At 29.6% G+C, this 13,794-nt stretch overlaps 1 protein-coding gene across 12 annotated transcripts; it reads right to left on the reverse strand.

The window, feature by feature from the left end:
* Positions 1–3,584: 3,584 nt before the first annotated feature.
* Positions 3,585–12,257, reverse strand: LOC111296035 (uncharacterized). Of its 12 annotated transcripts, none has more exons than XR_016325853.1 (5): positions 11,746–12,257; positions 9,355–9,785; positions 8,380–8,475; positions 4,888–4,971; positions 3,585–3,877 (listed from the first exon to the last, which is right to left on the reverse strand). XR_016325853.1 is itself a non-coding variant. In XM_089740528.1 (2 exons), the coding sequence occupies exons 1-2, from the start codon at positions 12,135–12,137 to the stop codon at positions 9,533–9,535; spliced, it is 645 nt and encodes a 214-aa protein (XP_089596654.1). In that variant the 5' UTR covers positions 12,138–12,257; the 3' UTR covers positions 9,154–9,532. The 12 variants fall into 12 exon arrangements, 1 of the variants encoding a protein (XP_089596654.1); XR_016325850.1 differs by having other exon boundaries at positions 3,585–3,897; XR_016325852.1 differs by having other exon boundaries at positions 4,866–4,971.
* Positions 12,258–13,794: the final 1,537 nt, after the last annotated feature.

A 13,794-nucleotide genomic window follows, 5' to 3' on the forward strand; every position in this document is an offset into this window, starting at 1 on the left:
AAGAAGGCTAGAGGTTTATTTCACCTCAAGACCCCATATTTTCATCTAATTACTCTATGGCCTTTTTGGTCATAAAGTTTAGCCAAAAAGCTACCTTTGAATGGTCCTTGCCATTGATCATGGCAGAGACTACATCATCCTCAAAGATCTTTACCTTGATCCATTGACTAACTTTAGAAGGTTGGTTGACCTCTCCTTGAGTCCTAAGGTCGTTGAAGATAGGGATAGGAAAAGAAAACATTGAAATACCTGAGTTAGGCATTTTTATGTAAAATAAAAAGCAAAATATGTTGAAGAGATTAATGAAAGACAAAGAGAAAAAAAATTGACATAAAAAAATCTCAAAAGGATAGCAAAATAGAAATGATGCTAAAAATTTCTAAAAGCTAAAAAATGGTAAAATGGTTAGAAAATGAAGGCATTTAAGTATTTATAGGCAGATATTAAGATCAACAAATGGTTTAGATGGGGCCATGTCACCATTTCGAAGATCAAGGATGACCTTTTGACTTCTTTTATCATAAATACAATTTTACGACCAAAAATTAAATTAATTAATTAAAAATATTTACTATTAGAAATTTTCTTCTCCCTTTTCATTAAATGCAAGCCAGTCAATTTCTCTTATTTGGTACAAGTCTTAACTAAAAACGTATAGGTTCAACCAACCTAAGAATAGTAAATAGGTACATGTGTGTCGACCTCGTACAAGCATATATAATCAATAGGTGAAAACCAAGACCTTACTATAAGCTAAAAGTACACAGTCGAGCTAAGTAGCCAACCAAATAGATCAGCCATAAAAATAAAAATACCAAAGACCATCATTCCAAATACAACACCCCAATAACTCAGTCTGACACATCAGACAATTTGATGAAGGAACAAAATGATGAATGCATTTTCAGTTTAAAAGGCAAATTTGTCTTTTCATTATGGATAGCAAGTCAACAAAATCTGAAGGGTATTTCTAATAATAAAGCTGAGCTAATGTGGTAGACCAATTAACCTCAACAATGCCAGCCAAGCATCCTATCTGATATGAATATGGGGACACTAATGTGTCTTTTAGATATTTAAAGACAACACACCATGTTGACACGAGTCAAGACATGTCTACTCGACACCCACTTCCTTAGGATAGGTCATTCCAACCCAATCACACCTTCCAACAGGTATAAATACCCCTTTTTCATTCCAGTTAAAAAAAGACTTGACTCTTTCAATCTTTCTCTTAACTATTTCCTTATTTTCTTTATCCCTCCTATCTTTCGAGCACTGACTTGAGTGTCAAAATACAAATATCAAAGACACTTCCAACATTTACTTCTAACTGACCTCCGACCTTATGATTTTAGATTTCTAACCCCCAAACCAAGCTTAGCACGAATAATTTTATTTATTTATTTTTTCTAATTATTATGTGTATATTTTCATTTATATAATTGTTTAATTAATTTAATAAAAAACAATTAAAAAATTAATGAAAATTTTTAATTAATTATAATAAATAATGACTGGCCAAAAAATTTAAACTTAGTAATAAAATATGATTATTTAGAAAAAAAATCCTAAAATATTTCATTTTACTTATTGTTTATTAAATTAAATAGTAAAAGAAATTTATTTAAAAAAACTCCTAAAATAAAAATTTGTAAAATATTATAAATGACAACTTTTTATATTTTCATATATAAATAAAAAATACTTATCCTTCAAAATAAATCAAACAATTTATTTTTTTTAAATAAAAATTATGACCCGAGTGTAGGTGAATAATTTTTCTAGTTATTAAATAAATTTAAAGTGACACTCCAAAACTTATGAAAGAAAAAAATAATATAACTTCAATTAGGCTTACAAACTAAAGCTTTGTTTTGTAAGACGGAAAGGAACAAATAAAAAATTATCAATTCAATGACTAAGTTATAAAGTAAAAAAAAAAAAGGAAATTTAATTATTGAGTTAATAATTCTTTTATCTTTTTCCCTTTTCATACTCGTTACTAAACAAAATCTAAATGTATATTTTGTAAATGCTTTAAAAATTTAATAAAACCTAATTATAACGAATAAATAAATTATAATGTGAATCGAAACATGAATGTATAAATTTTATTGTAATATTAATGAATGACATTGGGTGCAATTTACACTTATAATAATGACATATTATTTGTTTTATTTATATATCAAAAAATAATTATAAGATCTGAGATAATTTTTCATGCATAGAATAATGAATAAAATAAGATAAAAATTATTTTATAATATGTTTGATTTGTATCTAGCAAAAAGAATAAGATTATAAAAAAAATGAATTATTCTCTTGATATAAAATGATTCTATCCTCTCAAAGTAAAAAAATTTATTTTTAATCATTAAGATTGAATTTACTGTCCTATTATACCCATAAAAATTATATCAATAATTTATATTACATAAACTTTGAAAAAAAGTAATTTTAACCGATAAATAAATTATCTTATTTTTATTTTTACATACATTAAATACAAGATAAGATAAATTATTTAATATAATATTATTCATAATTAGAGTTGACAATGAGTCGAGTTGGGACGAGATTTTGCTCGCTCTAAACCCGATCTGATTTTACAATCATAAAATTTGTACTCGACTTGACCTAAATTTTTTTTTATTTTTTAACCTCCGAACCCGACCCGAAACTCGATATTGCATAAACCATACTCAGACCCGACCCGAAATTAATAAAATATTATTTTTTAAATATAAAAATATAATTATATATAAATAAAAAATTAAAAAATAATTTTTAATATAATATCGAATTTGATCGAATTTATCTAAAATCCGAACTCAACCTGACCCCCGATTTTTTTTTAATAATACACAAATCGACCGAAACCCTATTTTTAAAAAAAAAATCGATAATCCATTAAACTCGGATAGAACTATCAACTCTATTTATAATATTATCTTATTCTATTATAATTTTATATAAATTCTTAGATCACACTAGCCAATATAGTTGGTCTTCAAAATAATTGAAAGAATGGATGGATCCACCTTCCAAAATTGTTAAGACCAGCCCTACATTGGTCGTCGATGACCCGACTTTACGACCACCGATCCGGACCGTGCCTGTGGGTAGCACACCATTACAATGTTACAAACTTTTCCTTCTTTTATCTTTTGCTTTTCGATCCATCAAAAAAGTTGTTTACTTCACTCACATTAACCCGCTGCTATTTAAAAATAATAATAATAATTCATATAAATTTGAATCTATATCTATCCATTTTATGTTTAACATAAATAGAACATGCAAATTACAATATTAAAATTTGCATCGGCATATCAAATATTATATTTTTTTAATTTTAACTAAATTCATATAAAATTTGTTGCTAACATTTTAAACCGTATAATTTTTATACTTTTTTTCATATCATGTTATTATATCATATTTAAAATCATCATATTCAAAAATAAAAAATAAAAATTAATCCAATTTGATCACAGTCTAACTAAATTTCCTTTGAAGTGCCATGCCAGGTCAGTATTTTCATTGTATTTTAATTTCTTCCTCTGAAATGCATAGCATTGCCATTAAAAAGTATGTTAATATAAAACAAAAAGTTTATGAATTTCAACTATTCATCAATTGTAGATAAAGTTCAATCAATCGTTGACACTAATTAACTAAGAAAACTTAAAGATTAACCAATTTTTAAAATAGCATTACCAACAGTCGGCCCAGTAATCATCTTTTGGTATAATTTTGTATGCCTCTACTCGGTGCTTATATCAAATTATATGCAAAAACTCATATCACCATTGCCCCGTTGCTTTTACAACTGAATCTGCATTTAAGATGTCTCCACCAACCTCATCATCTGTTCACATGAAGAATAACCTACAATAAACAAGACAAAATATGTCTCTCCTGCATTTTTATCCTCCAAAAAATATGACATCAAACAGATAACAATTAACTATAACATACATCACATGTATCAAAGAACACAACGGAAATGAAACAAACAATCATAGTAGAGTATACCATAAGCACCATACCTTTATTTATGCTTGTAATTTAAAATATTACTACGCACACATCTTATTTGAATTATACCAGAACTCAAAGATCTCATAATCATGAGCAAACAACCCTTGGTTGTGTTTGAAACCAAAGGAGATCAAGAACTAAGCTAACTAGTGTTTGATTTCAATGGTGATCACACAACAACTCTTGCCAAAACCTACTTAAGGAGGCCGAAAACAATTTTTCTTCATTGAAAGATAAGGTGTAACCAAACCTGAAGAAAAACCCTAGTTTTACTGCTAGCCCTCTTTTGTGTCACAAACTTACAATTCTCAATTGCCTAGTGACCTCTAGCATGTCTAGTATGTTCAGCCAAGAGCATAAAAGGGGTATTTATAATCCCACTCAATTTTAGCCCTAACACAAAAAGACGTAACTTTTACACCTTTTACAATTCAATCCCCTATAGACTTCAATTTTACCATCCATGTTTTTTGCTTCTATCAATCAAGTCCTACTTAATTGAATATTTCTAATTAAATTAGGCAATGTCACCTTATGTGTGTGACCCATTAAGCTTCCAATATGTTGACGATGAATATAATCTCAAATTGTCAAATATGACCAACATATTCATAGATCATGAGCAAAATCTAACAATGCATCATGAGTGGCGTCTAACAATGCATCATGACCAGCGTCTAACAATGCATCATGGTCACCCAAATATTAAAAAATCAAAATAGTTTTGACCTAATCTTTCAATGTTCAATCTATCAATGTAATCATCTTTTATTTCTACTAATATAATTTTTTATGCATCTACTCGGTGCTCATACCAAATTATATGCAAAAACTCACATCACCCTTGCCCCTTGCTTTTACAACTGAATCTGCACTTCAGATGTCTCCACCAACCTCATATCTGATAACATGAAGAATAACCTACAACAAACAAAGTAAACCTTATCTCACCTGCATTACTATCCTCCAAAGATACCATCCATGAGGTGTAAAATGTGGAGGTGAATCCATGTTTTGCAGTACGGTGTCGGTGGACACCCCAAAATATTTAAATATAAAAATTTTTGAAGAAAAATTTTCTCCTGAACACCCTTAAAATTTTCCCCCAAACACCCTTTCCACCCACAAATTTAGTAAATCCATCGACAATTTTTTATATATATTATTAGTGGACACCATGAGAAAAAAATCATGGAGCCACAATGATAAAATATGAATATCATGCACAACAAAAGTCAATAAACCTTCAATCATGTAGTTCAACTGAGTCTAGCTCAAACATGCTTCTAACCAACCATTCCTACTACAACACATTAGTTTATGCATCTAAAACACCATAAAGGAACATTCAATGATGAAATAATCCTATAAAAGAAAATGATGCAGAGTGAGTATAATGTGCAATCTACTTTCCATTCACCAAAATACCAACCCAAGTTCCTATATAAACAATCAAATCCACCTTGATGTTGATCAAGACAAATATGCCAAAAGGTCACTTCACCATATACTGTCTGGAACATAATCCTACAACTAAGCACAGAATTTCTGTTGCAACCTGCAATCCTCACTATTCATTTTGGGCATTGAATAAAAACAATGTGTAAGACCCACATTCTTATACTGTTATACAAATCTGTGCGATGCATGGAATAAATACAAGGGATGTTATCAAAAACCTTTTGGTTAGTGGTGAGGAACACGAACAGGATTCCTTTCATAAGGAATCACTGACTGATAAATCAGAAGACGTTGTCTTGAAGACTTCATGCACAAGGTACAATGGATTTCCAAGAGCCTTTTGGTTAAATGATGAAATTATGCCAAGAAATTTCTTTAACTCCAGTAACAAATAATTGATAGTGGATTTAACATGAAAAAGAAATGAAATAAAATAAATAATTATATAACGATAATTAAAAAGAAACAACTACAAACTTCACATCACAGAAAATTTGGAACCTTTTACTGTTCAATCACAGCATACTATGAATATTCTACCAAGGAATCAAAATCCTTCTCTTTTTCACTTGTGCACAACATTTACAATGTTTGGTAGGAGGGCAGGAGGGCAAGACGAAGGAACAAAAAAGGGTGAAAGGAAAAACTAATTTCTTTCCATTCTTTCCTTCGTTTGATAGGAGGAAAATAGGAAGAAAGAAGGAAAATGAGTAGAGTTGCACATTTCCCTTCCCTCCAAATCCAATCACTCCAAATGTGGGAAAGAAAAAATAATCATTCAATTTAAATTAACAATTTTATTTTCACTTTGCCCCTACCATCTTTCTTTCTCTCTATTTTCCATCCTGCATAGCAAGCACAATGAAGTAAAAATAAATTTACTTCCTCCTTCCTTTTTCCTTTTCTCACCTTTTTCCCTTTCCTCCATTCTCCTTCCTCTCTACCAAACATAGTGTGAAAGAAGGAAAAGAAAAGGGGAAGTGGGGAGCAAAATATCTTCTACACACTTCTATTTTGACTTTCAGTTTAGGAGCAGAACAGGCTCTGTAAGCAGATAGCTTGGACTTTGCTTTACACATGTATGACTATTATCCTATAAGAAGTAAATTTTGTTTCAGGAAAGAACTATAGCTCTAATAATTCTGAATGACCGTCTAATAATTCTGAATAACCAATCAGAAATAGTTGGATGTCTTTTATGCTTCTACATATATCTTGATTCTTAGCACTAAAACAAGTTATCATGCTTGACACAGAAATGTCATGCAAGCTTTCATGTTGAGGAATTTGGAGACTGATATGTGAACATATTTGGCCATCATATAATATTCCTTACCACATTTTATGAACTTGAATTAAAGTTGAACCTTGAGGTCCAAAAGACATTAATCGCTATTGGCTTAATTGCTTTATAACCTAAAAACACAGTCGCTGTTGGAGAAATGATTGTTTCTCACCATAAATAAGTTTTCAATGCATGTAAATGTATATATATTGAGTAAAGAACTAGTTCTACGCACATCCACAATGTAGGTGAAATAGAAAAATAATTTGATTATTTAAATAAATATTAAGAGGGCCACAGAAAAAAGGAAAAGAATGTATAGTTATCTTAAAATGAAAAAGATTAAAGAAAGTTGGAAAACTACAGCTTTCTAGACTAGAGAAAATGTAGGAACAGAAATGGTTTAAGAATATGGATCCTAATCCTACTTTCAAGGAAAAATAAATAACTAAGATGGCCTTATTAATACATATTTGTCATTTTGTGATTTGATATTTTTTTGTCAATTCACCAAGTTGATGTACTTGACTTGTGATACCAAACTCAGTCATAGAGTTTATCATTAGCAGAGATAACTTCTAAACAATTTTAAGGTTTATCATAAGCCCACATATCAATTTTTATAGCAAGTATTTTACTTAGTATATTATTACTTGTACATAACTCAAGACACACTCTAGATTGTACAAGGGATATGAAATAAATTATATTCTTATGTCTATCAAAATCAAAATCATATACTTGTGTCTACATACAAGGTCTGCATATGTAATACCAGGTATTGATAATATTACACTGCAATGCCATCTAAATCAGTTATTCCTGCCACCAAATATTTTCCAACACACTTAACATTCTACAGCCAAATTAACATGACAAGCACAGATTTTTATTTATACTTTGAAAGCATTATAACTTAAGTAAATTAGAAACCTTTTACAACTAACATTCTTCACCATCATAACTCTCATCCTTGAATATTTATTTCCCTAAACTTATTGTTAGGATTCCGGGATATGCTTACTCAAGCTCAGTTCATACATGCTTATCTCAAAGGCATGCAAATGTCTCCCAAAACAAAAACAAAATTTGACATGTAACCAATAATGTAATTTCAGAATGTATGTACCACTCTCTTAGGTTAGCACTTCCTCCTCTTCAACTTTCTTTGTCCATTTGTCCTTTTGGGTTGTCTCAAAATATAATCCTCTTCCTTTTTTTGAACAAATAGTACTTGTACTTTTTCCGTATTTTATATTAGTATTCCATGGCTGCTCTTTTGTCTTTTGACATTAAAAGCAACTGGACACCAATATTCTAAAAACTTTTAATATAAAATGTAATAAAGTGAAAACTTTTTTCTTAAACAGTGCCAAGTCAAACGTGGCCAAAAAATATTCGAGAGGGGGTATAATTTTCCCACTTCATTAGAGGAACAAAAGTGAAAACGTACCAACATAAGAAACAATATTCAAACAAAAGGGAAGTTATATTCTAGAAACATATAAAATTCCACGGCAAAGATATCAAAACATATAGGTATCATGGTGCGAAAGTTGAACAGGAACCTGCTGCACCCTTACATGTCTTGCCTAATTTATATGTCAGCTTTAACCAAATACACCAAAAACACCACCATTTAACTTAGCTAACCATCTTGATTGGTGTTACGAGAAAACCTGAAATAGTTGGAATGTTTGAGAATATGAGACACAATATGATCAATGATAAAAATGGACAACTTAGCAAGTGCCATACAGAGATTGCAAGAACTTTATCTCAAGTTAAAGAAAAACGGGATCATAATCCATTCACAGCCTGCAAAAAGTAAGATCTTAGTGGATGATATCAAAGCCATCATGTTCTTTAGTAGTTTTTGCATTGAGTCACCACTCTAAGGGTGAGCATGGCATAAAGGTTGGAAGTGCTTTTAAAAATAATGTCAATGCCAAACATTCTTCAAGTTGGAAAAATTTTGGCTTTTAAGGTTGAAAGGTGCTTTTCAAACCAAAAATTTGAGAAGTGGTCTTCAGCTAGAAAATACTTTTATATACTTATTATGTTTTTCCACAAATTTACAATATTATGTCCCGTTTTGACATTTGATCTCACAACAACGCCTTCTCACAGCAATGCCAAACATTGCAAGTTTCAAACATCACTTATTCGCTACAAATTTCAAATGACACTTTTTAACTAGACCACAGTTTTCAACAGAAAAAGCAATGCCAAACAAAGCCTAGGAGAACTAAAGCATATATCATATTTAACCAGTAAAAGCAAATACAAGTAAAATGCAAGCCACAGATTCTGTCATTCCATAATTAGGCCCCAAATGAAAGTTTTTGACACACATATAGACCAACAGTGTGAAATTCCAAATAAATGAGTGAAATTCTAGTACATGGGAAATACACAGGAAAACATTTGGTAATAGTTTGAGTTCTTTATTTGCCAAGTATAAGGAATAAGGCATTTTTTCAGGACCAAAGCACATAAATGAACTTATCATCAAAATGCAACAAAAATAGAAAAAGAGAGCAGCAGCGAAAAGCTACCTTCACATCATATGCAGAAATAATCATCTCCAATGCACAAATCCAGTGTTGCACAGTATCTTACTCTAACTCCACTCAATTGGATACACTACTAGACCCAGACTGAAATATGTAAGCACCACCAGCAGCAATAGACTACCTAATTCTGTTGGCTTAACATGTTTTTGCAGAAAAATATTCAGCTTTCACTAGTTTTCTCAATCTTGATTTTGGGCATAGCTTTTTGTTGTGCAGCTCTTCTTTTATTTTGAATCTGGTGAACATACTCAGCAACAACAACGTGCAACTTGGGAGCAAGCTTATTTGGTGAAGTGACATTGAGGCCTGCCCTTTTCAATGCTCGTGTAAGATATTTTTCAGCCGCTTGAGCATGAACAGGGCAATGAGGAGGAGTAATGGATCTTAGCACTGGTTTATTGCATATCTGCCCACTGAATACACAGAAGATATAGTTTGTAAAATTTACTATAAGCAACATATTATACAAGTCAACCTTTGGAACACATACACCACATGCAAAAAAGTTGTAAACAAGTACTCTATCCAAATACAAGAAACACAAACCCAAATATAGAGCACAGGAACTGACATAGGAGAACATGGTTATCCAATATAACAACCTACACAAGAAATAAAGCTAATGACAAATGATGCAATTACTATCGTAGGGGAGAAGAGGTACGATAACCATTGGCACCTATAAGACAATACCTAAAATTATGTACCTGAATGTGTCCGCTAGCATGCACATACCAAATGTTTAAAATGGAGAAAGCAACACAGATCCCACCAATAGCCTAGTTTAGTCATTTACATAGGTGATAAAAAAATATTGACACCCAAGTATTAATTCCAGGTGCAAACATCACAGAACTTTATATAAATATGGTCTAGCCAACATGTGCCAGGGTCCAAAAATTCCATACATGATTTAACCTATTCTACTAAATAAATTAAAAATGTAAAATCCCATGCCAAGCATGTGATTATTACATCCCAATAGACCCAAGCACCAAATTTTATCAATTTTTACAATTTAATCAAATATTACCCTAAATGACTGAAATAACATCAAAGGACACTAAAATCAGTGCAGTCGAATGTTGAGACTATGAAAGTAACAGAAAGGATTAGTTCTCACATCCACAACAGAGTTTAAGAGTAATCCAAATTTCTGGAATGTTTTTAAAAGATGGCTCGCTGGTGTAGAACTGGAATTGTGGCAAACAAAGCCAAACTCTCTTTAATACTGTATTCCACCAACTACCACTTCACATTTTTCTATAGATTATTTCTTTCTTGTAAACTGTCTTTGGGGCACAGGTTTATGAATCGAGGACAATTTACCCATCAATATTATCTTAAACCCTTTATCCTATCTTATACACAATCTTGTACACTAAGGTCATGTTTGGTGCATAGGATGGTTGATAAGATACAATGCTAATTATTTTATATGATATTTAGTTTGTATCTAAAGAAATAAGATCATAAGCAAGATTAATCATCCTCTTGGTATAGGATGATTCAATCCTCTCAAAGTGGAGAGGATTATTTTTAATCCATGGGATTGAACATACATATCTATTATACCCTTAAAAATTATATCAATAATTTAAATTGTATAAACTTTGAAGAAGGATAATTTTGACTAATAAATTAATTATCTTATCCTAGTCTTTGCATATATCAATTAAAAGATAGGATGACATTATTTAATCTAATCCTATTCATAATATCATCTTATCCTATCCTATAATAATCTTGTGTACTAAATGCATCATAAATGTGACCTTATAATTAATTAATGGCATTCTCCCTTAATACCAATCATATCAACCATAAAGACTTCTTCTATTAGAATACACAACATGCTTGCAATGGCAACATAGTTCCAATGGCATTTAAATTCCATTTTAAGTCAAATTTAACTAGAGAACGTGAAAAATACCTTCATTAATTCAACATACCAAGCATAACTAAACTTGTGAACAGTCTAACCAAGCAAATTTTTCCATCCATAAAATTGGGGTTGAAAAAATAGCATATACTCAAATTACAGAAAACTCGCTTATATTTGTTAGTATGAAGGTGTTGTCCCACAAGTAACCAAAAGATAAAAAAAGTCTGAATTTAGTGTTGATATTCTTAAAGTTCGTCCCCAAGACTCCATAAATCATTGCAGGGGATCAAAATCTTATAGAAGACTCATTCTTTATTAAGTTAAATTGCCAAAGCCCGTAAATCCAAGTGCATAATTATTTTTCCAAGATCGACAAAAAATCCTAATTCATAAATAAATTAAAGATTAAACCCTAATTCAACCTACAAAGAAATCATACTTAAGAAAAGAAAAGAAATCGTTAAAATTATAGAAAGAGAAGAACAAACCTCTTGATAGGAAAATTACAGCCACGATAAAGTATCTGATTTGAATCTTTTAAAATATGCTTAAGGCAAAACCTCGTCAACGCCATCGCTTTCTCTTTACAATCTGAAATCTGACACTTCAACTGCAACCCTAACCCTAACTTCTTTCCATCGTTCTCTTCCGTGCTGTTCTTTTCGTCTTCTTTGAATGGGCTCTTTCCGTACACCCAATAGTACTCCTTGTGCTTTCTTTTTAGCTCCTCCATTAGATTCCAGTAGTGATCTTTATAGAGCCTCCCCAACTGCTTCACCCGCCGCGACCGCCGACGAAGAACCTCTTGCCGACTCAGGAACTCCGACTTGGAGAGTGCCAAGTCCTGATTGGAGCCGTCGATAGTTATGGAATCGTCCATAGCTCGTGAGACGGTGGTGCTGAGTCGTGTGGATAAGTTGGCGGACTTTTTTTTAATTATTTGGATTTCGGGGCTTTGAAATTTTGGAGGGTTTCCGTTTTAATATGGCTAAATGATAAAAATATAATAAATATAAGATAAATATAAAGAAGGAGAGCGTGGGGCGGTATCCGTATTAGGCTCGACTGGGCGTTATTTAATTTCTTCATTCACACGGTTGGGCAAAAACCGAGTTTGAAGAATCGTATAACTCTTAAATTATAATAAAATATTTACTATATTATTTAAATTTTAAAAATTTTAGTATATTAGTTAAATTATAAATTTATTAATCAATGTGATATTTAAAAAATTATTTATCAGTTATTTATTATCATTATTAAAAGTAAATATTATATTAATTATTAAATTTATAATTTAAATATTATACTAAAAATTTTTAAATATCATATTAAATTTTTTAATATAATTTATAATTCATTCATGATATTAATTCATTTGAGAATATAAGAGAGTTTGAAAGGGAGATTAAAGCACCTCAAATCCTTAGGTTTTGGAAATCCTCCAATTAAAGGTATTTAATTTTAATCAAATTAATTGATTAAATTGATTTAAATTAATTAATTGGTCAATCTTTAAATTAATTTCAATAAATTATTAAAAATAATTTTAAAATAATTTTGGTTTTCAATTAATTCTAGTTGAATTAATCAAAATTTTAATTGAATATAAAAACTCAAATATAAAATTAAAATTCATGAAATTGACCATTTCATTTTATAAGTTGTTAAAGTTTTTAACTTAATACTTGGTATTTGAATATTTTGTTGAATGATTTTATTTAATTTATTTTAAATATGAAAAATTTAAAATTTAAAATAAAATTTAATTTAAATGCATTTTATTATTTTATTAATCAAAAAAATTAATCGAATTGATCAAATTAAATTCGATTGATTAATTTTTAAAATAATAAATTTGATTCGATTAACAAAAATAAAATAATATAATTTGATTAATCCGATTTTAAATAATTTGATTCAAAATTAATCGAATCGAATTATTGGTCACTCTTACCTCCAACCAACCCTCTTCTTGTTGGTGCCATTTATTTAGCCAACAAAATCATATTCAAAAACAAAATATCAGTATTTTTAATTTTTTTCATTTGTATTGATAATATTTATATAATTTTAGAATTCTTATAATACTCATATTGCATGCTTATTTTTTGTACAATTATTCTTTATCTAATTAAATTTATATAAACAAATGTATTTCTAAAAAATATTTATCCAAATAATAAAATTATAAGTGTTGTTATTTTGAATTCATATATTTTAAAATGTTTTAATTTCAAAATTTTTCAAGATTTCAAATTTTTTTATACAAACGCGCTCTAAAAATTAACCAAAAAATACACCAAAGTTTCATCCAAATGCTCTTTATAAGTTTTATATTGTAAAAAGATGTCTAAATTTTTTTTTTTCAATTTGCATTCAAATTTAATAAATCCATATATTGATTTTGTATTTTAATTTATTTTAGTTTTTTTTATATATTTGATTATTTATCATTTGATTTTTAGTTTTCTCAATTTCAAAATAAATTTTTTTATATTTTATATAAGTTTTTTTTTTATTATGGAGATCTATAA

This window comes from Durio zibethinus, chromosome 12 (assembly GCF_047325235.1).
Source record: "Durio zibethinus cultivar Kanyao isolate XHJ-2024 chromosome 12, ASM4732523v1, whole genome shotgun sequence".
Classification (NCBI taxonomy): domain Eukaryota; kingdom Viridiplantae; phylum Streptophyta; class Magnoliopsida; order Malvales; family Malvaceae; genus Durio; species Durio zibethinus.

Coding starts and splice junctions, on each gene's coding strand:
- LOC111296035 (XM_089740528.1), bottom strand. CDS start 12,137: ATGGACGATTCCATAACTATCGACGGCTCCAATCAGGACTTGGCACTC. Junction 9,786..11,745: donor TGTAATTTTCCTATCAAGAG/GTTTGTTCTTCT, acceptor CTGTGTATTCAG/TGGGCAGATATGCAATAAAC.